The following is a 24,596-nucleotide window of genomic DNA, read 5'->3' on the forward strand; positions in this document are numbered from 1 at the left end:
GTGGCTGCGCTTTGCCTTCAAAGCTTGCCATGACCAAGAAATCTCCTGCTTCGATGGGGTTTACCAGCCAAAAGTTAAAGGGTCATTTGTGGTAAGAGCCGAAACCACCGAAAGATTCCTTTTATCCCCATGCAATGTTTATTTCTCGCCTTTCTGTTTCTCTTCTGCTGACTTGTTTCCCGCTTTCTTGTTCCCTGCCCTGAAACCTCCATATTGTATCCCGTTCTGAGAACGGATTTGCTTCAGCACTGCTTCCTTAACAGGCGTTCGCAGGATTCTACTACACAGCCAGCGCTTTAAATCTTTCAGGGAGCTTTTCCCTGAACACTTTCAACTCCAGCACCTGGAATTTCTGCTCACAGAATTGGAGTCAGGTCAGTATTTAAAGAGAAAGGCTCAATATCGGTACAAAACAGAGTAGATTCCCTTTGTGTGCATGCGTGGATATGTTCTGAATTTGGCCTTTGTGTTGTTCTACTTTGACTCCCCCATAAAATGGGGGTTTAAGGGGACCTACTTCACACCCCCGTTGTGGATTAATGTTCTAACCACAGGCGCAGTGTTTGGCACATAATAAGGATTCTATAAACTTAGAGATTGTTCTCATATGATGTCGTGTGGGGATATTTTCCATATTATATTATAGAATTGTATTAGTTCAGAGTCATCTTATTATGAAATGCCGGGTGATAGATTCTTTCAAATAGGACTGTTGACCTAAGGTGTTCTGAAATGTGCATTTTAAAACTTGCCTGCCCGGCCTGCCTCTTACCTGTTTTGAACCCCCTTCTCAGCTCCAGCTGTTGCTCCCCCGGTTTGATGAGATGTACGCCCGCTCCTACTGCTTCTCAGCCCACTATATCTACCACTTGCTCGTAAGTGGGTACAAATTCACCGAGGAGACCTGGCCCCAAATACATTTTAAAAAAGAAGTAAGTCAAAGCACAAATTGTTTCCTCTTCTTCCTGTCAAAATAGAGGTTTGCGTGTATGTATGTGAAAGATGAGACTTTGATCCCTTGTGGGCTTCCCAGAAGGGATGACGGAGAATTCAGAGGAGGCGTTCACTGCAGACCCTTCCACGTGAGTAAGGGATCAGAAGCCAAGGCCCCGTGGGCTCTGAGCTCCGCGAGGGCAGGACTTGCTTCATCACCCTCGTATTCCTAGCATTCAGGACAGGGGAGAGAACCTGGAAGATGTTTAGTAAATGTTTGTCGAGTGAATAAATAAATATGTTAAGGATTTGAGACTTTTCATCCTGAGAAGAGGCTTCAAATATAACAATTTTAAAAAGAGGGTAGTAACGAATTGATCTCCATTTTACACAGATGTCAGAGTAAGATACAGGCTCTAGAGCATGAGGGATGAAAGAAGCAGCATTTAATAAGAATATTCTCTTGGAATGAGCCTGACACACTGTATTTACTGTCAAGTGTCCACAATGGTCTGAAGCTAGAATGGTCACAGCTGTCATCGGGAGACTGTTGGGTGAAGAGGCCTGGGACCTTGCTTTCAGGCAGGACTCAGCCTTGCTGATATGTTCGTCCAGCACAATGTTCCCTGGGTTCTCGGAGGGTTTTCTCGTTTCAGGACTAACTGGTGCAAAGCCTGAAGTATGTCTGGAGTCAGTCTTTTCACTATTAGCTTTGGCAATAATTAGATTAAACCAACCAACATCTGACATTAGCCTGCTGTCTACTTTTACATAAATAAAATTAAATCATCTACAAAAATAAGGATGTCTGGAGACATATAAGAACCATTGGTGGCATGTACTCTGTAAGCTTTGCTTCTAATAAATCTAATTACCAGGAAAGTACATGATGAGAATGGAGAATGATTTTTCCATTGAATATCAGCTTGGATGGATATAGAATTCTAGGTTTCAAGTTCCTTTCATTTATTCATAAAAAATTTTCTATCCAGCCAAATTATTAAGGTGAGGTCACAAAAGACTTCCAAAGATTTGCCACACACAAATTTAATCAAAAATATTTTCGAAGGAGGTAGTCAAATAAGAAGAGAAGTAAATCCAGGAGATGTTATAAAAATATAGAAAGTAAGAATAACTAATGTTGTGACTTAAAATTTGTATTAAAAAAATAATACTAATGCAAAGAAAAGTAAAAGAGAAGAATCCATCCATAACAACCCAGAATTCAAGTGCAATTAATATCCAATGTGATGGGGAAGGGATAAGAATCATATAAGATACAAGGACATAATATCTGTGAAGAGGAACATATATATACCTATATATACTTTTAAGCCAAGAAATTAAAAAAAATAAACAGGAAAAGAGCACTAATTGAAAATTTAAAACTAAGGCATTCAGAAAAAGTCCAGATATATCAATAATTTCAATAATCATAATCAGACTAAAACTATCAGTTAAAGACAGACATCAGATTGAATTTTTAAAAATCAAATATACGTCGTTCATAAGGGAAACACTTTAAAGAGACACATAGACTTTATGCAAAAGGACATGGAAAGATTGAAAGTTAAAATTTTTTTTAACTGTCAGGCAAACACCACTCAAAACTGGTGTAGCTATTTAATCTCTGATGAGATAGTCTTTAAGATAAAGAGCATCATTAGAGATGGAGAAAATTACAAATGATAAAATGTTCATTATGAAGATTGTAAATTCGAAATACTTATTCATCTAAAGGTACGTAAACAAAAATTGATGTGTCTACCAGAAGAAATTGACAGTCCGTTTCCCGTGTGGACTGAGTCCCTTTTCTTAGAAACTGGTCCTGGGTTCGATAAACCACCCATTATAGCCACAGACACTGTGCTGTCAATGGAAAACCTTTTGCTGTTACTGACAGAGCCCTCTTCACACCTGGCTGTGACAAGATTGTGAGGATTGGTTCTGATTTTTCTCTGCAGGGCTGGCAGTAGGGCCCTCGAGGCTTTGGGGTCCGACCTACCTGGATCCTAGCCCAGTCTCTGTAGTATCTGAACTTGGGCAAGTCCTTTGACCTCCTTAGAGCACAGTTTCCCGTGGGCATTTCATGAGAGTGACAGTGGTGTGCCCTGAGTATGTCATTGCCACCGCCACTCCTGCTCTGAGAACTGAGCCATCTCCTCTGCTCCACAGGTGGAAAATAGCAGCATAGCCTGGTCTCTTGGCTACATGCTCAGCCTGACCAACCAGATCCCAGCTGAAGTCCCGCTGATCCGCCTGCCCATGAAGCCACCGGCCTTTATGGGCACTCTCGCCTTCTTCACAGGAGTGGCCTTGTTGTGTCTGGGGTTTCTTGTGTACCTGTATGTGTTATCCAGGAATCAGAGGCACTCTCGGCATGCCTTGGACCACGCGGTGGATTCTGAGTGAGCCCCTCAGAGTAGCTCCTGGAGCCCGAGGGCTGCCCAGGTCCAGCCTGGGTGGCACCAGACAATGCAAGCAAAATGTCCATCTTCAGGAAAAACAAGTAAAGTCAAATACCTAGGTCGTGTGCCTCTCAGATGCTGATTTATGCCAAAGCACCTCTTGGGGCATCCCTCAGCTGTTCTGTGACAGTGGTCCTCCAGAGACCTCACCACCCACTTGCTGACCTCTTAGGAAACAGAGGAGAAAACGGGTCATCGAGGCCAGGCTCTTTATTCCAAGTATCCCAGAGGAAGAGTCAGCTGAGACTATGACAGTTTAACGTTGAAGAACTGATCTCAGGATTCAGTTTGCATTTTCCCTCCTTCAGAAATCTCCTATTCTTCCTGGCAAGTTCGGAAGCTAACAGATGCCCATTAAGCATTTGGCCCAATCAGATGTCTCATTTTATAGCTTCCTCCCGTTGTCCTTAACTAAGACTTCCCTTTAGCAATCCCATAAACATTGAGCTCCCTCAGATTGTTACAATATAATATTTGGGGGAGAAGACTGCTTCATCCCCATGGACAGAGGCCACTGCCCAGCTTCTGTCCTGCAGGCAGAACCTGAAGGACAGAGACACACAGAGAGTCTAGAAAACTTCTGGCTGTTCCCAGAATGGGATTCTCGCTCGGGGCGCTGGTCATTAGATTGCCACTGGTGTGGTATCATCATTGTCACCTCACCTTCACATTGCTCTTATCCTATAAAACATTTACTCCTAGCGAGGCTGTTGTGTCCCAGATCTTTTTTTGCCTTTGCTAGAATTTTGCTTAGGGCTGTATTTCCATTACCATTTGACCACCATTCCCACAGGTACACTTGATGCTGTCACCAGACATCCTATTCTGTGATTTGCTTACCACTCACTTTCCTAGATGGTAGGCCTCTGGCAGAGTAGCCATAGTTCTTGATTTGGGGAAAGAAAAGGAAGCTGCAGTGACATTTAACTCTAAGGTGGGGTGGGAAAGAACTCCAGCAAGTCCCATGGCTACAAACTAAAAACCAACATTATTTCCGATTTTGTTAGCTGAATACAGAATAAAGGACTCTTATTTTATTTTGACTTGCAGTGTGGTGTTTGTTACCTTGCATATGGTACCCTTTCTCCTAAGGACCCACGGTGGTATTTATGAGAGCAAGTTTTAAAAATTAAGAACATTTTCTTAAGAAAACTTTGCTAGTGACTTAAGATCTTGCATTAATATCGCCTTTATTCCAGAGAGTTTGAAGGGCTTCACTTTGATAAAACTTTGGCTTTTTGAGATAACTGAGTTGAACATTTCTTTACCTTATTTGATATTTAAAACTTCCGTGAGGCCACAACCTGCTACTCAGATTTTGCTTCTCACCCACAACAGCTGCTCCTATCCCAAAATGCACCTTTGCTCACATAGTTCGCCCTATCTAGACTGGGTCATCTACCCATCTATTCCAATAATGCATATGCAAGGCTTAATTCTAGATCTACTTCCACAAAGGTTTCCTTATATACAAGCGTGCGTGTGCGTGCATGCTCGCACACGTGCACGTGTGCGCGCGCGCACACACACACACACACACACACTGATCTATCTGCTGGGCCACCTTTGAAAAACTAACTACATCATAAATTCTTATATGGTTATTTATCTTTGTGTGTGCATATGGCTTGTTTCTAAAACAGACAGAAGGCCACATGAGGGTAAAGCCTGTCATTCATCACTCACTCAACTCATTCAACAGACATCTAAGAATCACCTATGGGCCTAACACCTCCCAGGTATAATCTTGGATTTGACTAAGTGCTATGAATGCATTATATACTCAACATATTTGTTGATTGATGTTGCTTCCATAAATGACTGAGGGGTAGGCAATAAATCATAGACATATCAGATAAATATAGCATCTAAATCACCAAGCGTTTGCATTCACATAAAGTTTAAAAGCAGGCAAGACTCAACACAGAAGGCAAACTCTAAAGAAAAGCAAGGCAATTATTACTCTTAAATTTGGGGGAAGATAGTAGTTGTGTTTGGAAAGGGATAGATAGATACTCTAGTCTGCTAGGGCTGCCGTGAGAAAATACCATAGACCAGTTGGTTTAAACAACAGCTTACAGTCTGGAAGCTGATAAGTCTGAGATCGAAGTGGCTGCCAATTCAGTTCCTGGTGAGAGCTGTCTTTCTGGCTTATAGACGGCTGTCTTCTCGCCGAGTCCTCACATGGCCTTGCCTCTGCTCGTGCAGAAAGAGAGAGTGAGCATTCTAGTATTTTCTTTTTTAATTAAATTTATTGAGGTGACATTAGTTAATAAAATTATATAGGTTTCAAATGTACAGTTCAATAATATGTCAGATGTATATTGATTACACTGTGTGTTCACCACCCAAAGTTAAATTTCATTCCGTCACCATATATTTGACCCCTTTTACCCATATCTACCAACCCTCTCCCCGCTTTCCCTCTGGCAGCCACTAAACTGTTGTCTGTGTCTTTGAGTTTTTGTTTGTCTTGTTTGTTGTTTTCAGTTTTATATCCCACTTATGAGTGAAATCATATGGTTCTCAACTGTTTCTGACTTATTTCATTTAGCACGATAATCTCAACATCCATTCATGTTGTCACAGATGGTAGTATTTCATCTTTTCTTACAGTTGAGTAATATTTCATTATATATATGTACCACGTCTTTATCTGATTATCTATCGATAGACACTTCAGTTGTTTCCATGTCTTGGCCACCGTGATCATTGTTTTTATGTACCACATCTTTATCTGATTATCTATCGACAGACACTTAAGTTGTTTCCATGTCTTGGCCACCGTGAATGCCGCAGTGAACATAGAGGTGTATATATCTTTATGGATAAATGTTTTCAAATTTTTTGAGTAAATTCCCAGAAGAGAGATTGCTGGGTCATGTGGTAATTCTAAATTTTTTGAGGAACCTCCATACTGTTTTCCATAGTGGCTGTACCAATTTACATTCCCACCAGCAGTGTATGAGGGTTCCTTTTTCCCCACAGCTTCTCCAACACTTGTTATTACTTGTCCTGTTGATGACAGCCATTCTGACAGGTGTGGGGTGCTATCCCATTGTGGTTTTGATTCGCATTTCCCTAATAGCTAGTGGAGTTGAGCATCTTTTCATCTGCGGGTCGTTTGTATGTCTTCTTGGGAAAAGTGTCTTTTCAGGTCCTCTGCTCATTTTTTAATTGGATAGTTTTTCTGCTGTCGAGTTGTATGAGTTCTTTATGTATTTTCGATATTAGCCCCTTATCAGAGGCATTGTTTGCAAATATCTTCTCCCATTCATTTGGTCACCTCTTTGTTTTGTTGACGCTTTCTTTTGCTGTGCGGAAGCTTCGTTTGACATAATCCTATTCATTTATTTTTGTTTCTACTTCCCCTGCCTTTGAGGTCAAATTCATAAATTTCTAAGCCTCACCAAGGTCCATGAGTTTAGTATTTTTATGAGGACACTAATCCCATCATGATCAGTGGGTACCCCCTCATGATCTCATGACCTCATCTAACCCTAATTACCTACCTAAGGCCCCTTATCCCAATACCATCATGTTAGGGGTTAGTGTTTCAGCTTAACAACAGGACTTCTGGGGTGGCAGTGATGTTCTATAAATGGGTAGTAGTTCAGGTATACCCTTTTCAACCATTTATACACTTTCTGTATGTCCCATATGACATTTAAACAAATAAAACTATGGATCTAGATTAACTCAGGGATTTTCTCTTTGCTACCTCTATGACCTTCAAAAAGTCTTGGAGTGTCTTTCACCCTTGATTTACTCATGTATAAAATGGGGATAATCTCTACCTGATGGGATAGTTGAGAAAAGAGAAAATTTAGCACTTAGGCAGTGCCTGGAACAGAGTACAGCCGATGAATAAAAGTTTTAAAAAGTATTTCTTTTACCCATTTATTTCATTCATTCACTCATCATACATTTGTCAAGTCTACTGTATGCTAATTAAGCAACTGGGCTGAGTTCAGGCTGAAGTTGGAGAGAAACTAGACAAATGTCTTTCCTCTTGGAACACATGAGACGCGAAGGCCCTCTGCTGGAGCCACAGAGAAAATCCGCCTCAGGTTGCGTGCTTGCTTTTCTCTTCTTTTTCTTTCTTTTCTTTCTTCTTTCTTCTTTCTTCTTTCCTCTTCCTCTCTTCCTTCCTTCCTTCCTTCCTTCCTTCCTTCTTTGTAGCTTCCTACAAAGAGTTCTTCTGAAAGTAGCTGGGGATGCTTTTCTGCCATCCCTCAACGAGCATCTCCAGTACAAGTACAGCACACTCCAACTTCATTTGCTGTCAGACTGTCCTTAGATATTGCAAAGTTGATCTAAAGATTCTGGCCTCTTTGCTTTCCTTTAAAGAAACTGCTTGGAGCTCTCTCTCCTCTCAGCTGACCAGAGAAGCTCGCATCCAGTGATGTGGTGGATTCACACCCCCACCATCCCTAAGTAAATATGTTGGAAAAAATCATTAATTCAAAAGTATTTTTAATATTATAAAATAATGAGATAATTAGAAATCCAAACACTTGATGATATCAAGGAATTTCCTGTTATTTTTTTGTTTAGGTGAGATGATGATATTGAGGATTTTTTTTTTTTTTCAAGAATCCTTACCATGTAGATACTTGCTAAACTATTTCCTGATGATATGCTGTGTCTGGTGTGGCAGTTAAGAGTTTAACGAGAGAAATAGAACGAGTAGGAGGTGTATGTTAGGAGATTGTTTTTGCAAGAAATTGGCTTTTGTGATCGTGGGGCTGGACGGACGAGGGAGGCTGTCAAGAAGGGCAGGAACCTAGGGCCTGAGCTCCAGCTGCTGTCCACAGGTGGGATCTCTCCTTTCTCAGCCTTCATTCCTATGGTCTTCCAACTGATTATGGGCTTTCGTCACAGCTACAAAATACTTTCACAGAACACTCAGTTAATGAATAATTGAGGATTGTAGCCTAGCCAAGTTGACACATAAACTTGACCATCACACCTGTGAATTGATCCGAAATGACACAGAAGGGATGATGTGAATGAAACAGGACTGGCCCATGGTTTGATGATCCTTGAGGCTCGGGGGCTAGGTACATCGGGGTTCGTAATACTATTCTGTCTGCTTTGTGTATTTCATAATTTTCTACAATAAAAGTTTTAAAATATACTTTCAAAAACATTCAGAAACTCACTGCTTTATAGTTAATATTTTTCTTTTTCTTTATCCATTTTTACATAGTTAAGATTATGCTGGAGTTAAAATTTTATATCTTATTTCTTTCATAGCATTATACCATTAGCACATTTAAAATTCTTCTCAAATATTAAATAAAATGATCAAGCGGTCAGGCTCTGACATCACACAAACCAGGTTTGAATTCCAGTTCTGCTGTTCACTGCTGAGTGATCTTGGCCTAAACTTCTCTGAGGCTCTCCATGCCTCCGTTTCATTTAATATAGTCCTATTCAATTCACTCACTCATCACTCACTCATCTATTCATTCAGCTAATATTGATTGTGTCTTATGAGCCAGATTCTGTTCCAGGTGCCGTAGCTTCCCCACTGAACAAAATAGGCAAAGTCCTTGCCTTCATGGAGCTGACATTCTAGTTGGGGAGACAGATATTAAGAAACTAAACATATACTGTACAGAGGGTTGTAACTAATCCAGAGAAAAATAATAGAGAGTAAGGAGGATAGGGAGTGACGAGAGCAGGGGAGGGGATTGCTAATTCATACAAATAGGTCAGAAAAGTCTTTTCTGATAAGGCGTCATTTGAATAAACACTGGAAGATAGTGAAGGAATTAGCCAAAGGAAACAGTATGTGCAAAGGCCCTGGGGTAGGAGAATGTTCAAGGTACAGAGAGGAGGCAAGTGCGATTGGAGCAGAATGAACAACAAGAAGATGTAGGAAATGAGGTCAGAGAGTTAACAGGCAGTAGACCTCAAGAGGGAGACACTGGAGGATTTTGAACAAAGGAGAGACATCTGGCTTCTGGGTTAAAGGATTTATTCTCTAGCTGCAGTGAGAAAAATTAAGTGAAGAGGACAAGGGCAGAAACAGGAAAATCAATTTGTAGGTGATCAGAATCATCCAGAGGAGAGATGCTGGTGGCTTTGACCAGGCTGGTAGCACTGGAGGCAGTGAGCGATGGTCAGATCCTGCAAATATTTGAAAATAGAGCACACAAAATTTGCTGATGTATGCATGCAGCGTGTGAGAGAAAAGGAGTCAAGGATTCTTCCCACATTTTTTCCTGAGCAACTAAAAGTAGGGGTTGCCATTAACTGAGATGTAAATACAAGAGAAAGAGAGTTTAATAAGAAGAAGGTTAGAATCCAGACTCCTCTTGAAAAAGGCTCCCTATACCTGCACAAATTCACAAGCATGAGAGAACAGGAAAAAAAAAAACCAGCAATGACATTTTGGCACCTGAAAAGCTGATGGACCAGGGGTAATGGCTTAGCAGAGCCAAGAAAGCCAAATCCTAAATCAAAGAAATTAAGAATCAGCCAATTTAAACAGTGCCATCCTCAAAAAGCTCAAGAATTCATGGCATCATGTACACTGATGAGTGACTACCTCTCTCAATGGAGGCAGAGGAACTGGGAGGCACGAGTCACGGTGAAAGTTGAAGATGTCATACCCGAAACAGCAGGAGTAAGGGAACTAGAGCCTACTTAGAGTTTAGACCCCAAGCCCTCTAATCTCATCAACTCCCAGGTGCTAGGCCAACTCTGCCCTCCAGGCAGGACTTTGGAAGAATCTTCCTTTATGGAGAACCCAAGCAGCCCAGGAGGAAAGGAAAACTGTGCTGACATTTGAAGTTCCCCAGTAAGACCATCCTACAGTGAAGCTTAAGTCAGCAACTCAGAACTCCCATCACCTTTTTAACCTGCCACCACCACCACCTTAAATACGTGACGATAAACAAGAATTGCTAAGTATCTAAGGAAAGCCTCATCGTAATTTTAGTGGAGTGTCGGGTAGGAATGCAATTAGGTGTTTGTGTTCTAGACACCATCTTTACCCAGAGTGTCTGTATGTTGTTATTCTTACCTGTCTTCTACTTTTTGTCATCTGCCCTCTTCTTTCCTGGAAAAAAAAATGGTGGTGTTCCGAGAGGCCCCTGATTTTGTTCTTTTGCTCTCATCTGCCTAAAACTCACCTCTGAACTATCGTAGAACTTAACCTCTTAGCGGGGGAAAAGTTCCATTGCCCTCCTATGGATTTCAGAACCATGGTCAGGGATAAAAATACACTCTATGGGGTGATGTGGGCTCCATCTCACACTCCTGATGGGAGTGTAAATTGGTGTCAACTTTCTGGGTTCCTGGATCTATCATAAATTATCTAGCCTACTGATGTTGTGAAAAGTGTCAAAGGTCTTGATTTTGCTTGTTTACCTTGGCCTCTGGCCTCAGTTCATTGAGCAAAATATGTACAGCAAAAAATACATTGCCTCTGCTTACAGGAACAAACAAACAAACAAACAAAGAAGTGTTAGAATTATGGTTAAATAACAAGCCATTAATCCCGGAGGCTGTAATCCTTAGGAAGAACTAATTCTGGCTATCTGTTCTTGTGCTGAAGAGGCAAAAAGGCATGGCGACTCTCAACTGGGTTCCACTTTAGAACATGACACACACCACAGACACATCTGCCCCCTTAAGAATACACACACATACGCACTCATTCACAAAGCCATGTTTGCTCCCCCCACACACCACACCTTCCCGGCTATCCTTCTACTCATATCACACACACCTGAGCCCCTCCTACACACCACGCCCTGATACTTCTGTACCACCCAGATGCTCATACTACAAACACGTGGGCGAGTGCACACGCATGTGCACGCATGTACTCTCCAACCCCACCGCTGCTCACACAAAGACACATTCACTATTTTTCAGACATTAACACCAAATCTCAAAAGGTCAGAACTCTGCACATTAAAAAAAAATTTTTAACAGCTTTATTGAGATATAATTCACATACAATATAATTCCCCCATTGAAAGCATACAATTTAGTGGCTTTTAATATATTCTCAGAGTTGTGCCACCACACTCAATTTTAAAACATTTTATTAACCCGGAAGGCAAATCCATACCCGTTAGCAGTCACACCCTTCCCCGCATCCACCTCTTCTCACTGCATTAAAGGTTCACAGGATCTACTTCCCCTAGTACAAGTACAAGCTCCATTGAAAGCCTTTTAAAATAATCATATAAAACAGAGACCAAAACTCAAAAACATGTTCAGCAGACACATTTGCCCTGGAGTAAGTTCCAAGGGCCAGTATACAAGCTGAGCAACTCAGAGAGCATTCCAGCCACTGTCAATATGTGTATGGGTCAAAGTCATCCAAAACCTGATGCATATCAGATGTCCTGAGGGACACATGTCAGAGCCGGCCCAGGAAAGCCTTTGCTCCCTGCCTCTGTCAGGTTCTGATTCTCTCCACCCTCCAGGTGAGACATGGATAGGCACAGTGGCCAGGATAGGGGCCAGGATGGAAAGAATTGTATTAACACTGAGGTAGGAGATGAAGTTCAAGTGCTGCAGGGCAGCAAGGATATTATTTGACTGCTCTTACCTGGGAACATCCATCCACTCAGCCATTCACCTCTGCAGCTCTGCTGTACACCTGTCCAGGTAGGCAATTGCTTCCTTAAATGTGTCATACAGTCCTACCTCAGACTCATTCTCCAGTAACTGCAGAGTGCTTGGGACCAGGTACAAGCTTGATTGAGAAAGTAAAGTCTGCATGGCCATTCAACAGGTGGGAAAAATAGATAGAAATGAAGTTAACAGGGAACAATATTTCTGCTAACAACATACGGCATCTGTAAAGTATCATGATAACCCTATTCTTTGAATGACTACCGCTTTCTTACTCACTGAGAAACTCTGTTTCTAAAATCAAACTCTCAGAAGTTTTGATGTTTGAAATTATTATCAGCAAGAAGAAAACATCCACTCTTGCCTCCTGGAAGATCTATGTTACTTTAACATAGAAAAGCAGTTTCAATTTATAACCCAGGTACAAATCTTCAGAAAAGGGGTTTCTGGACATTTCCCAAAAAACGGGGCTGTGGATCCATTTTGCTGGCTAGGCCTGATGTTAACTCCTTTACACAGTTCTGCTTTGCTCTGAGCCTATCAAAAACAGTATTTCATTTAAATTCCATCCAACTTTACATCTCCCCATAATCCTATAACTCTATCTTTTTCTTCTTTGGCTAAGTGCTCCATGGTATCTCTGCTGTGTAGTCTCCCTCACTGCAATGAATCTACACACCTAATTTTGTTGGACTACATTTATTCCTGGTGACCTTAGGTTGACTGGGCTTGGACAGTCTTGCTCGCCTTCGGGGCTCCTAAGATGCAAATTTTGAAAACAGACGGCACAGGCATTTTTTTCACTCCTAAATATACACGCACTTGTCCACCATGACAAGTAGGAGAGCACAGGACTACCATGCTAGTTTGGTCATAACTAGGATTGGTTCATATCTTTCAAATTTACGAAACCAAAAAGAAAGTCAGGGTTCTGGGTAGCTTTTGGTCTACTTCTTGAACAGGCTTAGATTTCTTTCTCTTTCGGGTCCCAGGCATTTTGTTTGCTAAACTGACATCTCCATCTCCATCTCCTATGAGTGAGAAAAAGAAAAAGAACACGAGACACATGTACTCAGCTGAAGCTGACAGGTATACTCGGGTCCAGCTGGTAGCAGGTGACCAACACCGGCCCCGCTGACGCCCGCAGAGACTCCGGAAATGCTTGAGGGAAGTGGACGTGCTGCTGCCCTTCCCCGCGTCCTCCAGCCAGGCCCGGGACGGTGCCTCACGGCAGGAACCCGAAGTGGAGTACCCGCCCTGACCCCTACATCCACCTGTTGCCACAAGCAACTCCGGAGGGGGTGGTGGCTTCAAGGGGACACAGCTCCCAAAACATGTCGCCCGAAGGACAGCGAAAAACTAAGCGTAAGAGAGACCCCCGGCCACACCTTTCCTTTCGGTGACTGGACGAACCGGGTGGCCTGCGGGGAAGCCGTACCAAAGACCGAACGGGTCCAGGACGCCACCTTGGATCCTGGCGCAGTGCACGAGTTGCCCTTCCTCCCGGTGATTGGATGAAACAGGCGGGCATCCCGGGAAGGGGCGTAGCTGGCCGAGTTCAGGGTGTGCTTGGTCCGCTTGCTGCTGTCAGTAGCTGCTAATAATTGTTTTGCTAATTCCTGGACCTCCACGACCTCCTGAGGTACAGAAGGCTTACTTGCCATTGTAATGGAGCTTCGAAAAAATCTGAAAACCGCCTGTGGCTGCTGGAAGGAGCCTCGGGAGGCTTCAGGGATGCACTGTCGCTCTCCGTGGAGAAGGAGTGGGGAGCACTTTCTGGGAAGAGGGGGCCCAACTGCATGAAAAGCCGCGAGACCTGTAGCCACAGAGGCATAGGGGTGAGATTGTGCATGGCCTTGAATGCTAGGCTACAGATTTCCACAGTTTATCCATTCTTTGTTTATGGGCCTTTGGGTAGTTTCCCGTTTGGGGCTATTACTACAAAAGTGCTACTATGAATGTTTCTCATTCATGTCTTTTGCCTTGTAAATTAGAAAGCAGATATCAAGGCCTAAAGACTTAATTAATTCACTATGCACTTAATGAGCCCCTTATCTGGCATTGTGCTAAGACAAGAAGATGGCCAGGGTCCTGCCCTCAAGGAACTTACTCCAATTGATGCAAAACTACAATCTAAGTGGACAGAAAAATGAGTCAAACAATTGCAATTGTGATAACAGTTCTGAGGAAAACAAAAAGCTGAGCTAGAAAAGGAGTCTCTCCTATTTTATTTTCTACTTTCTTAATTGTGTCAGTCAGGCTCAAGACTCTGAGAAGAGCTATCTGGAAAAAATTTACAGATGTATTGGCACTGCTATGCAATGAGTATAAACACAGGGGAGAGCATTCTTGGCAGGTGAGGTACCATGTACAAAGTCATAGAGCAGGAAGGAGTTTGGCCTGTTCAAGACCAGTGTGGCCAAAGCACAGTGAAGAAGGGGAACAAGGGATATTATGTGTTCAGATATAGGAGCATGTAATGCAAGGCCCTATAGGCCAGAGTAAGTTGTTTTGATTTTATTCTAAATACTGTAGAAAGTCACTGAAGTGTTTTAAATAGGAAGAAGTGATCTGATTTTTTAAAAAGATCCCTCCGACTGATAAGCAGACAATAGATTAAATGGAGCAATTGAAAAAGCAAGTCACTCAGGAGGTTGCTTAGAACAGTCCTGGGAAGATATGCTGGCATAGAGCTTAGAGGAAAAAACAAATAGATTTGGGAATTGTCAGCACAATTATCATCACCTTAATCCAGCCATATTGGGACAAAGAGATATCTTGCATGTGTTCTGATATGATGCATCAAGGGCATAGCACTTCTACCAAAAATGAATAATCTCAGTGTAATCAGGAGGAAAACTACAATAAATTATCAAGATACATCCTACAACATTCTACAAAACTAGCTTGTATTTTAAAATGTATTATGAAAAACAAGGAAAACTTTTTTCATTTGCTCTAAAATCCGTTAAGTGGGACAATTTTTAACATTTAAATAACGACTGCAAAGTAATAAGATTATATTGTATTAATTTCCTGATTTGATGGAGCTGATAATAATGTCCTTGTTTTTAGAACTAACACATTTAAGTGTCTAAAGATGAACATCATGTCTGTAATTTCCTCAAATGGTTTAGAAAAAATAATAGAATGAGAATGTACACATAAAATGTTAACATTTGGGGAACCTAAGAGAAGCGCCTATGGGAATTACTTACACTAGTTTTACAACTTTTTTTTAATTATTTTAAAATGAAATGTTGACAAAATTACTTGAGGGGTCACTTGAGAGAAAAAAATCTACTACTAAGCTATGAGTAACAGACAAAAATCTGGAGTACTAAGTAGTGGAAAGGATGGAAGAATGTTTAGAAAAAAAGCCAAATGGAATTCGCACAGAGTTATACTGGAGTCATAGTTTCTGCGTTCTTTTTCAACCTAAAGATGATCTCCAGCGCCAAATAACCGAAGCCAATCATGCAGCTCGCGTCCGGGGCAAATCAGCCATACTCGAGTCCGCTCCTCCATGTTTTTCAGTGAGCAAGCGTGAGATTGCGCACACATGCGTGAGTACGCACGCACCCCAATCCTAACCAATCGGTAGCCACGTCGGCATCTCGTTTAGCGCAGGGGCGGGGCGGCCTTCTACACATGCGCACTGTTGGGCGGGCCTTCTTCCTTCTCGCCGAACGCCGCCAACATGGTGAGTGTCCCTGTTGCGGGCTCCGGGTGTGGTGGCCGTGGAGCAACACCACCGTCTGGCCTGGGAAGCGGAGGCAGGTAGCGGTGCCCAGTGGGTCTTAGGTGGCACTTGGTGAGGATGCCTTAGCGGGCGGATCACGGAGTTTAGGAGCTTTTTGGACGCGCGGCCTGCGAGCGCGTGGATGGCCCGGCGTGCCTGGGCTACGCGTGCGCGCCACCGCCGGCAGAGCCTCGGCTGGAGCAGCCCGTGGCCTGGCTGGGCTGCCATGGTGGGGGCGTGCAGTCCACTTAGGCGTGGAGTTTTGCCGCCGTCGCCTTTGCAGATTTTGTCCAAATCGTCCCATGGCACTTGGGCGTTTTCCTGTTAACATTCGTTTTCGCCGTACTTAGCCACGTTGACTTTAAGCTGCAAAGCCTTATAAACTAGAGACGTTTAATTAGCTTCGTTCTTTTTCTCTCCCATTTTAGGTGTTCAGGCGCTTCGTGGAGGTTGGCCGGGTGGCCTATGTCTCCTTTGGTCCTCATGCCGGAAAGCTGGTCGCAATTGTAGATGTTATTGATCAGAACAGGGTAAGTATAAGAAAAGTCACAGCATCACATAGCAGTGGATGGTATGCGGTATAGATGGTAATGTTCCTAGTGGCCCTCTAAGGTAGGAGTACTGTGGTTGGTGGCTTTATTTTACCATTGAGGAAGTAGGCAGAGTAGGGATTTCAAGCGCAGACTTGTGTTGGCTGGGCTTAAGTATTACTTTTGCCCCTTAAACTAGCTAGAGCTTCTAACAAATTATAAGTGAATCGTTGGTGATGTTTAAATGAGTTACTATATGCAGAGCAAATTTAGAACAAAGCCAGGCACATAGAAGGCCCTCGTTTGCTATTATCAGTATTCGAGAGTAACTGAAGGGTTGACTAAAGACTGAATGAACATAAAATTGTTTGTTCAAAATATAAGAGTTAAAGACAAAAGTCGTCAAGTAAATTATGTATTGGGTTATATGCTGCACTACTAATAGTTTAATATTTTTAAAAAGCATCCAAATAGGGAGTTGATGATTCTAAAAGGACAAATGTTACAGAGAATATCTTTTTATTTTGAATGCTGAGATCAGTTTCGTGCTGAGATTTTAATCTTATTTATGTGTTCTAGGCCTTGGTTGATGGACCTTGCACTCAAGTAAGGAGACAGGCTATGCCTTTCAAATGCATGCAGCTCACTGATTTCATCCTCAAGTTCCCACACAGGTAAACTGTCCACCGACCATCACGCCCTCCCCCAGCTTTGTTTATGCTATAAAAGTTTGTTTAGTTTAATTCAGAAAATGTTTTTCGTTATTTTGCTCTTTTTTCCCTTGAGAATACAGTAAACAGTGTTGAGAGTGAGAGCAATTAGAAGAAGAATTTACAGTGTAGAAGTAGATAGGCATTAGTTACTTTTTAAATGTTGTAAATGTCCACCGACCATCACGCCCTCCCCCAGCTTTGTTTATGCTATAAAAGTTTGTTTAGTTTAATTCAGAAAATGTTTTTCGTTATTTTGCTCTTTTTTCCCTTGAGAATACAGTAAACAGTGTTGAGAGTGAGAGCAATTAGAAGAAGAATTTACAGTGTAGAAGTAGATAGGCATTAGTTACTTTTTAAATGTTCTGTGATCTGGTAGCTCTCTGGCTTTGGTTTTATCCAGAGTTGCCATCATCTTATCTTGTACTCTTTTCTTTTAGGATTTACCCAACAAAAACCTCCCTAAGGAATTCTTTTTGATATTTTAGTCACTTTCACATTCAAAATAAAAATAGTAACTCTTGTCTCTTCCAATACTAGCTATCATTAAACTTTTAGTATGTGTCAGTTATGAATATGTAACATACATGATCTCAGTATGACAGCCACTATAGAGATTCTTTTCCCAGCTGCTTATAAGGAATTGAGGCAATCAGTAGTACTTCATTGATGGTTGGTTGCAGTGGAACACATAAATACTAGTTTATTTTTAAACATGCTGGGTTTTGATACTCAATATTTGTAAGAAATTTCAAAATGATTATAATTTGATTTGATGATTGATCACAAATCTTTAAGCATTTTTGTACAAGGTAAAAACATTAGATCTAAGGATTAACTTCACCTCATTCTTTATGAAAAGGAAATTGCTTTCTCCACATCTACCCTGGTATGATGTTCTGTGCGTGATAAGAGGTGATTTTTAAATCCTGAACCTGGGCTGGGTTGCATTATTTTATTTTCTATTAAAATTGTGTTTGAGATTATAAGACATCTTGGCTTAGTGAATACCATTCAAATAAGTAAAACTTGGAGTGTGCCAGGTGGAATGTGTTCTCTAGAGACAAGTGGAGCTAGAAGTACAACAAATGGGAAGACTAATTGTGCTTTTCAGAGGACACAAAGCTGTCCCTGGATCTGTGTGGCTTTAAAGCTGATTTTCTTAGCCATTGGTCTTGGCTCTTTCTAGTGCCCGTCAGAAGTATGTTCGACAGGCCTGGCAGAAGGCGGATATCAATACAAAATGGGCAGCCACAAGATGGGCCAAGAAGATTGAAGCCAGAGAAAAGGTAATAATGACTTAAGGTCATTTTGAATTCTGACCTTCTCTTTTTTTCAACGGTTGGAAGGTGATATGAGAGGGATTTTTTTATTTTTATTTTTTAACAGAAAGCCAAGATGACAGATTTTGATCGTTACAAAGTCATGAAGGCAAAGAAAATGGTAAGTTTTAAAAATGTTACAGGATTGTTACATTTTAACCCTAAACTTGTTTGGTAATTTTGTTTGCCCAAGCTTGGTAGGCCAAAGTCAACTTCATAGGGTTCTTAGACATAAGGATTGTCTCCTATACATATCCATTATATATGTGATGAAGAGAGTAGTTTTTGTATGCATGTTTGACAACTAAACTGAAATTTTTCAGAGGAACCGAATAATCAAGCTTGAAGTTAAGAAGCTTCAAAAGGCAGCTCTCCTGAAAGCTTCTCCCAAAAAAGCACCTGCTGCTAAAGGTACAGCTGCAGCAGCTGCTGCAAAGGTTCCAGCAAAAAAGATGACGGCTGCAGGCAAGAAGGCTCCAGCCCAGAAGGTTCCTGCCCAGAAAGCTGCAGGCCAGAAGGCAGCAGCACCTCCAAAAGCTCAGAAGGGTCCGAAAGCTCCAGCCCAGAAAGCACCTGCTCCAAAGGCATCTGGCAAGAAAGCATAAGAACATAAGAAAATAAAGGTTCTTTTTGACACATTGGCAAATCTAAATCGTGGATTAAAGTCTGTTGCTAGAGCTGGGGTTGTACAAATGTATTTCACATGACTATATAAAATTCTAGCAGCTTTTGATGCATGAGAGTTTAGTACATTTTCTTATAAAAATATACTAGGAAAACAAGTAAAAGCTGGTTTCTTGAACTTCACTGGGATAACACAAAACTAATTTTTGCTTGGTGGTATTAATAGGTAAACGATAATGTAATAGCTTTTGTGGTAGAGGAAATACAGGCAATTTTGAGTTACCTGTTCTTGTGAGGGGTGGGAAATTGTCTAGAGAACTCGGGCTCTTAAGCCACAATCATAAAGGTTGTGTAAGGAGAAGGCGGTGTGAACCTCAGGAATGTAGAGGACTGGAGAGAACAAGGGAGCCATTTAGATACAGAGCTATGTGGGAGTTAGACATTGTTTTTTTTTATAAGTGTTAAGTGAACCTCAGATTTGGATCATTTTGCTGTTGGACTGAATCTTAAGGGAACAAGGCGGAACGGGAACGTTAGAGGTGGTATCGAGCTTGGCGGTATCCCTCACCTTGACAGAGGGCTAGACCAGTTAAGTGGCAGTGGTGATGTTTATTGTTTAGTAGGCTTTAATAGTAAACCTAATGTGAACTCACTGGTTTCTTGGTTTACTGCTACTACTGTCCCACCTCTTCCTCTTAGATTTATTAATTATCTTTAGTTTTCACTGACTACATCCTCTAGTTTTTCTTCCAGTTAGGATTTAGGAGTGATAAACTTTGCTTACTTGTCTGAAAGTATTTTGCTGTTGTATGAACTATTTCTTACATCATTTCTGACAGCAAATGTATGGTTTTTTTCCCCCCAACTTTGACTGCCTAGAATTAGCATCAGACCCTACAGGCTAAGGGGTCTCCCCCCACTTTGAATGGCATTTGCAAGTCCCAGACTTGTTCACTAACCTGGAAGCTCTCTGAATGCCTTAACTCTTTAGGAATATTTTTTTGGGGGGGGGACTTCGGCAGGGTGGGGGGGTGCTCAATGTAGGCACAGTTGATTAAGTCACTGGCCATTGGTTAGCTCAGTCTCCAGCCCCTCTGCAGGGGTCATGGTGAAAGTTCCAATCCCATAGTTGGTTCCTGTGGCCATCTCCCATCTTAGGAGTGCCCAGCCACCAGTCATTACCATATGAAAAGAGAACTTTAAGGGTCTCTAGTGCCCTTGCTCTCACCTCTGGACTAGGTACTGTTGAGAAATGCAGGGACAGGAACCAGAGTTTGTTGGGTTCTTTGTTCAGCCAACTAAGCCATTCATCTGTGAACAGGAAGAACAGAAAGGGAAAGGTGATGAGATTAGTCTGGAATGTTTTGAGTTTTAGGAACTTGTGGAATAGCCAAGTAGAAATGAACAGGCAGGTTGATACACAGGTCTAGCTCAAAGCTATCAGCATGATGCCTGGCCAAAGAGCAGCACTATTGCCATGATTATTAGATCTGGTTTGGAGAAAGATACAAATGTGTTAAAAGAGAGTGGCAACGTACACAGGAATACAGTTGTGCCACGTCCTAGTCAACAACAGACCATATGTGTGACTGATCCGTAAGATGACAATGGAGCTGAGAAATTCCTCACCTAGTGATAATCCTAGTTGCCCTAACATAGCTCAACACATCACATGTTTGTGGTGATGCTGGTGTAAATCTAAGGTGCCAGTCATGAAAGTGTAGCACATGTAATTATGTACAGTACGTAACACTTGATAAATGATATTGACTATATATGTATTTACTATGCTATACTTTTTATTTTACAGTATTCTTTCTAGTTAGGAAAAAAGTTCGCTGTAAAACTATTTCATGATCAGCTGGAAGTAGCTTTGTACACCTTGGTTTTACTGAATCTCTTGATTGCATTTTCTCATGCTTGATTCACTCTTGCATTTTATAAATTTAGTGTAGCTTAAGTGCACAGTCTTTATAAAGTCTACAGTAGTATACAGTAACATCCCAGGCATTCACACTCAACTGACTCACCCAGAGAACTTCCCAGTCCTGCAAGCTCCATTCATGGTAAGCGCCCTGTACAGGTGTACTTATCGTTTATACATTTTTACTGTATCTTCTCTATGTTCAGATATGTTTAAATACGTAAATACCACTGTGTTACAATTGCCTACAGTATTCAGTGCAAAAACATGCTGGACAGATTCGTAGCCTAGGAGCAAAAGGCGCTACCCTAGAGCCTGGATGTGTGGTAGACGAGACCATCTAGGTTTGTGTAAGTGCACTCTGATGTTCACACGGCCACAGAATGGCCTACAAGGCTTTCCATTCCTCGGAATGTATCTTCATCCTTAAGTGGTGCATGACTATAATAATGCCAGCAATGACAGAACTAGCACTATTTTGACTTAGAGTACAGAACCAGAATATGCAGTGTCTTACATGAATTGACTGACAGTTAATCCATTGAATGAGTTGGAGCCTATTACCATTCTCAACTCAGAAATCAAGGCACAGAGTTTTACTTGCGCAAGGGCACTCAGTGGTAAATGGTGGAGTCCGAATTTGAACCCAGACAGACCCCAGACTTCATGATCTTAGGTCACAGTCCAGTCAATTAGCCATTAAGCTGGAGACTGGGGCTGTAATTTGTTAGATGGTCAAGTTACTGCTGCTAAGCATGGGAGCCAGGATTCAGAGCATCACAAGAAGTATGATGTGGAATCTCAGATCTTGAACTGATCGTCAAACTTGGGTAGCTAAGCCATAGAGGAAGATTGAGAAGAGCCAGCTATCCTTGGGGGTCTGGCTTGAGGGAACCATGGAGAAATTGCCAGCCTCCGGGCTTCCTAGAGAGGTGCTGAGAGCACCCTCCGCTCCTCTTTCCTCCGGGCTGCGGGCTCTGGGGTGGGCAGCTGGTAGTGGTGGCCCTGCTCCCCCAAGGTGGCCTGGCCCTGGCTGACCTGGAGCTTGGGCATTGGGTGGCAGATGCTGCGGAGGAGCCCACGTGGCACCCAGAACCCAGGCCCAGCCTCCTGCTGGCAGAAGCAGATTGACTTTCCAGCCTGACATCCTCTGCCTCACGGTACCCAGAGTGAGCTGGTGATGAGGGTCGCCCGCTTCCCAGGCTAGAGTGCTCAAGTCCCTGTCGGGTCGTCAGTATCGCCCACTGGACGAGCATCTTACCCTTTCCCCTTGGGGCCAGAACACCACTTGCATTTCGTTGGTGGTTGGTCCAGGAACACCCGTTACCCTACTTTGTCTCCAGAAACTTGCACTAGGCCTTTGCGGTGATCACTAGATGCATTCAGTGCAAATGGCTTAGTAATGTGTTCATAGTGGACCAGGGATTTTCTTAAAGGCCACGAAGCCACTGCAGTTCTTGACTCGTACTCCACAGATGTTCCTTCTAGGGATTTCCATCCCACAGGCAAAGTTGTAGCTTGTACGAAGGGAGCAGCTGCAGCACCCCTTGAATTACTAGAGTGTGCATTGAGACATCAAGAGTGTCCTAGAAATATGTTTCCAATGAAAGTGGCTGAGAGACTGAAGAAGAGGCGGTGAGTGTGGGAGACGAGACAGGGTCTGTCTCACATCGTTTCTCTCAGCTCTTCAGGCTCTTGCTTTTGCAGCAGGGGGCGGGGTGGGGCGGGGTGCGGGCAGTGCATGAAGCCGGGTGTCACCAGCCATGCTCCAGACAGTGTGGTTCCAGGTGAGCAGAGCTTTCTTCCGGTTTTCCATATTCAGAAGAGATGTGAAAGGCCATTACAGGACCAGTGGCCCGACTTGACCAGTCTAATGCCTAGTTTGATATCCATCAATAGAGTATGTCAGGGCAGTCGATGAGGGAGAAGGGTAAATTTGGGAGAGTCAGGTTGGGTGGGAACGGGGGAAGCACAGGCTAGGAAATTCTAGGAAGTGAGACTACATCCATGTACACTGCTAGTATGGTGCACAGATTAGTGTCCTTGGCCTCACCAGGGGGCTTATTAGAAAGAAGCTCAGGCACCCCACCCAGATTTCAGCAACCGATATTCGTACAATATCTGGGAGAGTTCGTGGGCAAGTTAAAATCTGAGGAGTGCTAGTCTGCATGACAACACACAGAGGAAGACCAGCTCCTGAGATTAAACAGGCATTTTCACAGGAGGAGTTTGCCCCGCAGACCCCAAAGGTAGGGTACAGTGTAGCCAAACCTGGCAGCATTTGGAGGGTGTGGATTGATGAGGGTGGTGGATTTTTGGAGGAGTGCTGAGTGGAGTTGAAGCCCGTGCCTTCAGCCCACTTCAATGACTGCTGCTTAACCTCTGGAAGAGCCTGGATCCTTGGTTGGCACAAATTCATGCAGCACTAGGGACAGTTCTTTCTCCAGAGTTTTCTTAATGGTAGAGGACTAGTTCTCTGACTTGTTCTCCAGGGTCCTAGATCATATAATGAGAAAGCTGGGTGTATTACGTAATGGATGTATCATGTAATGAGAAAGCTCCATCCCAGAGACTTAAGAGCAATGTGTATTTGGCTCCTTTTTGTAAACATTGGACCATCCACTTCTGTTTCAACACTTAGTTCCAAGTCAGGAAATGTTTAAACATCTGTGGGGCAACCTGTTCTCTCTTGGTGCTTTACCTAGTAGTCACTCAGGATTATGTTCCACTAAGAAACTCCCAAGTGGCAGTGGCTTAAACAAGATAGAGGCTTCTCTCTCATGCAGAAGAAGTCTGGGAAAGGCAGTCCAGGACTAGTGTGGCCACTTCACTATTATCATGCGCCTGGGCTCTTTCCATCTTTCTGTCCCACCATCCCAGCACTGGCTCTCATGCTTAGGGCTACTTCAAGGTCCAAGGTGGCCGCTTGGTCTCCAGCTATTGTGTGCGTTCCAACTAGAAGAGGAGATAGAAAAAACAGTGAACCTCTAAGCTGAGCCTGCTCTCTATTAAGCACCTTTCCAGAGGTCCTTGACAAAAATTAGGGTTCCATTCTTAAGGAAGAAAGAAGAGGGGAGGAAAAACTGTACTCGTGTGCGTGCGTGTGTGCACGCGCGCACGTGTGTTTGTATGCATGCATGCAACAGTCTTTGCTACAATCTCTATGAGAAACATTTATTTGGAATTTTCTAGGAAGTTCCCCCAGTCTCATCGGTGGTTGTACTAAGTGCTGAAATTTATACCACGTGCCAGGTGATATCTTAGTGCTTTATACATATCAACTCATTCCATCCTTACAAGAGCCCTACCAGATAGTACTACTGTTATCCCTCCAGATGAGGAAGCTGAGGCACAAAAAAGTTAAGTGTCTCATCTAAGGTGACACAGCAAATGGTTTTGAGGGATGGGATTAGAAGCTAAGGTGTCTGGCTCTAGAGCAGGGTTTTTCACCCTTGGCACGGTTGACATTTTGGGCCAGATAATCCTTTGTTGTGGGGGACTTATCTCATGCATTGCAGGACATTAAGCAACCTCCTTGGCCTCTGCCCACTAGATGCCAGTAGCATTACCACCACCCTCACGGTGGTGACAACTAAAAGCATCTCCAGGCATTGCCACATATCCCCTGGTGGGCCAGACTGCACCCTGCTGAGAACCACAGCTCCAAAGTCTGTGCCATTTGCCACTGTGCCATGCTGCCCCTGTTACCTGCTTCCCACGTAGGGGGATCAACAGCCCT

The 24,596-nt window shown here is 42.8% G+C and overlaps 2 protein-coding genes across 2 annotated transcripts in view; both read left to right on the top strand.

The window, feature by feature from the left end:
* Window positions 1-4,444, top strand: part of ENTPD3 (ectonucleoside triphosphate diphosphohydrolase 3) — a 28,697-nt gene extending 24,253 nt beyond the window's left edge. Inside the window, 5 exon segments of the mRNA XM_006914814.3 lie at window positions 1-8; window positions 10-91; window positions 264-374; window positions 795-932; window positions 3,109-4,444. The exon segment at window positions 1-8 is cut by the window's left edge and continues 174 nt beyond it. Of these exon segments, the coding sequence (XP_006914876.1) occupies window positions 1-8; window positions 10-91; window positions 264-374; window positions 795-932; window positions 3,109-3,345 (576 nt within the window). The 3' untranslated portion in view covers window positions 3,346-4,444.
* Window positions 4,445-15,607: 11,163 nt separating this feature from the next.
* On the top strand, window positions 15,608-19,046 carry RPL14 (ribosomal protein L14). The gene is made up of 6 exons (XM_006914815.3): window positions 15,608-15,708; window positions 16,176-16,277; window positions 16,857-16,951; window positions 18,177-18,276; window positions 18,377-18,430; window positions 18,633-19,046. The coding sequence occupies exons 1-6, from the start codon at window positions 15,706-15,708 to the stop codon at window positions 18,912-18,914; spliced, it is 636 nt and encodes a 211-aa protein (XP_006914877.1). The 5' UTR covers window positions 15,608-15,705; the 3' UTR covers window positions 18,915-19,046.
* The last annotated feature ends 5,550 nt before the right edge of the window (window positions 19,047-24,596 follow it).

Source organism: Pteropus alecto, unplaced genomic scaffold (assembly GCF_000325575.1).
Source record: "Pteropus alecto unplaced genomic scaffold, ASM32557v1 scaffold156, whole genome shotgun sequence".
Classification (NCBI taxonomy): Eukaryota; Metazoa; Chordata; class Mammalia; order Chiroptera; family Pteropodidae; genus Pteropus; species Pteropus alecto.

Bases quoted from the DNA above. Each gene is read 5' to 3' on its own strand.
- RPL14 (XM_006914815.3), top strand. The intron at 16,278-16,856 runs GTAAGTATAAGA...TATGTGTTCTAG, and splicing joins ATGTTATTGATCAGAACAGG to GCCTTGGTTGATGGACCTTG. The intron at 18,277-18,376 runs GTAATAATGACT...ATTTTTTAACAG, and splicing joins AGATTGAAGCCAGAGAAAAG to AAAGCCAAGATGACAGATTT.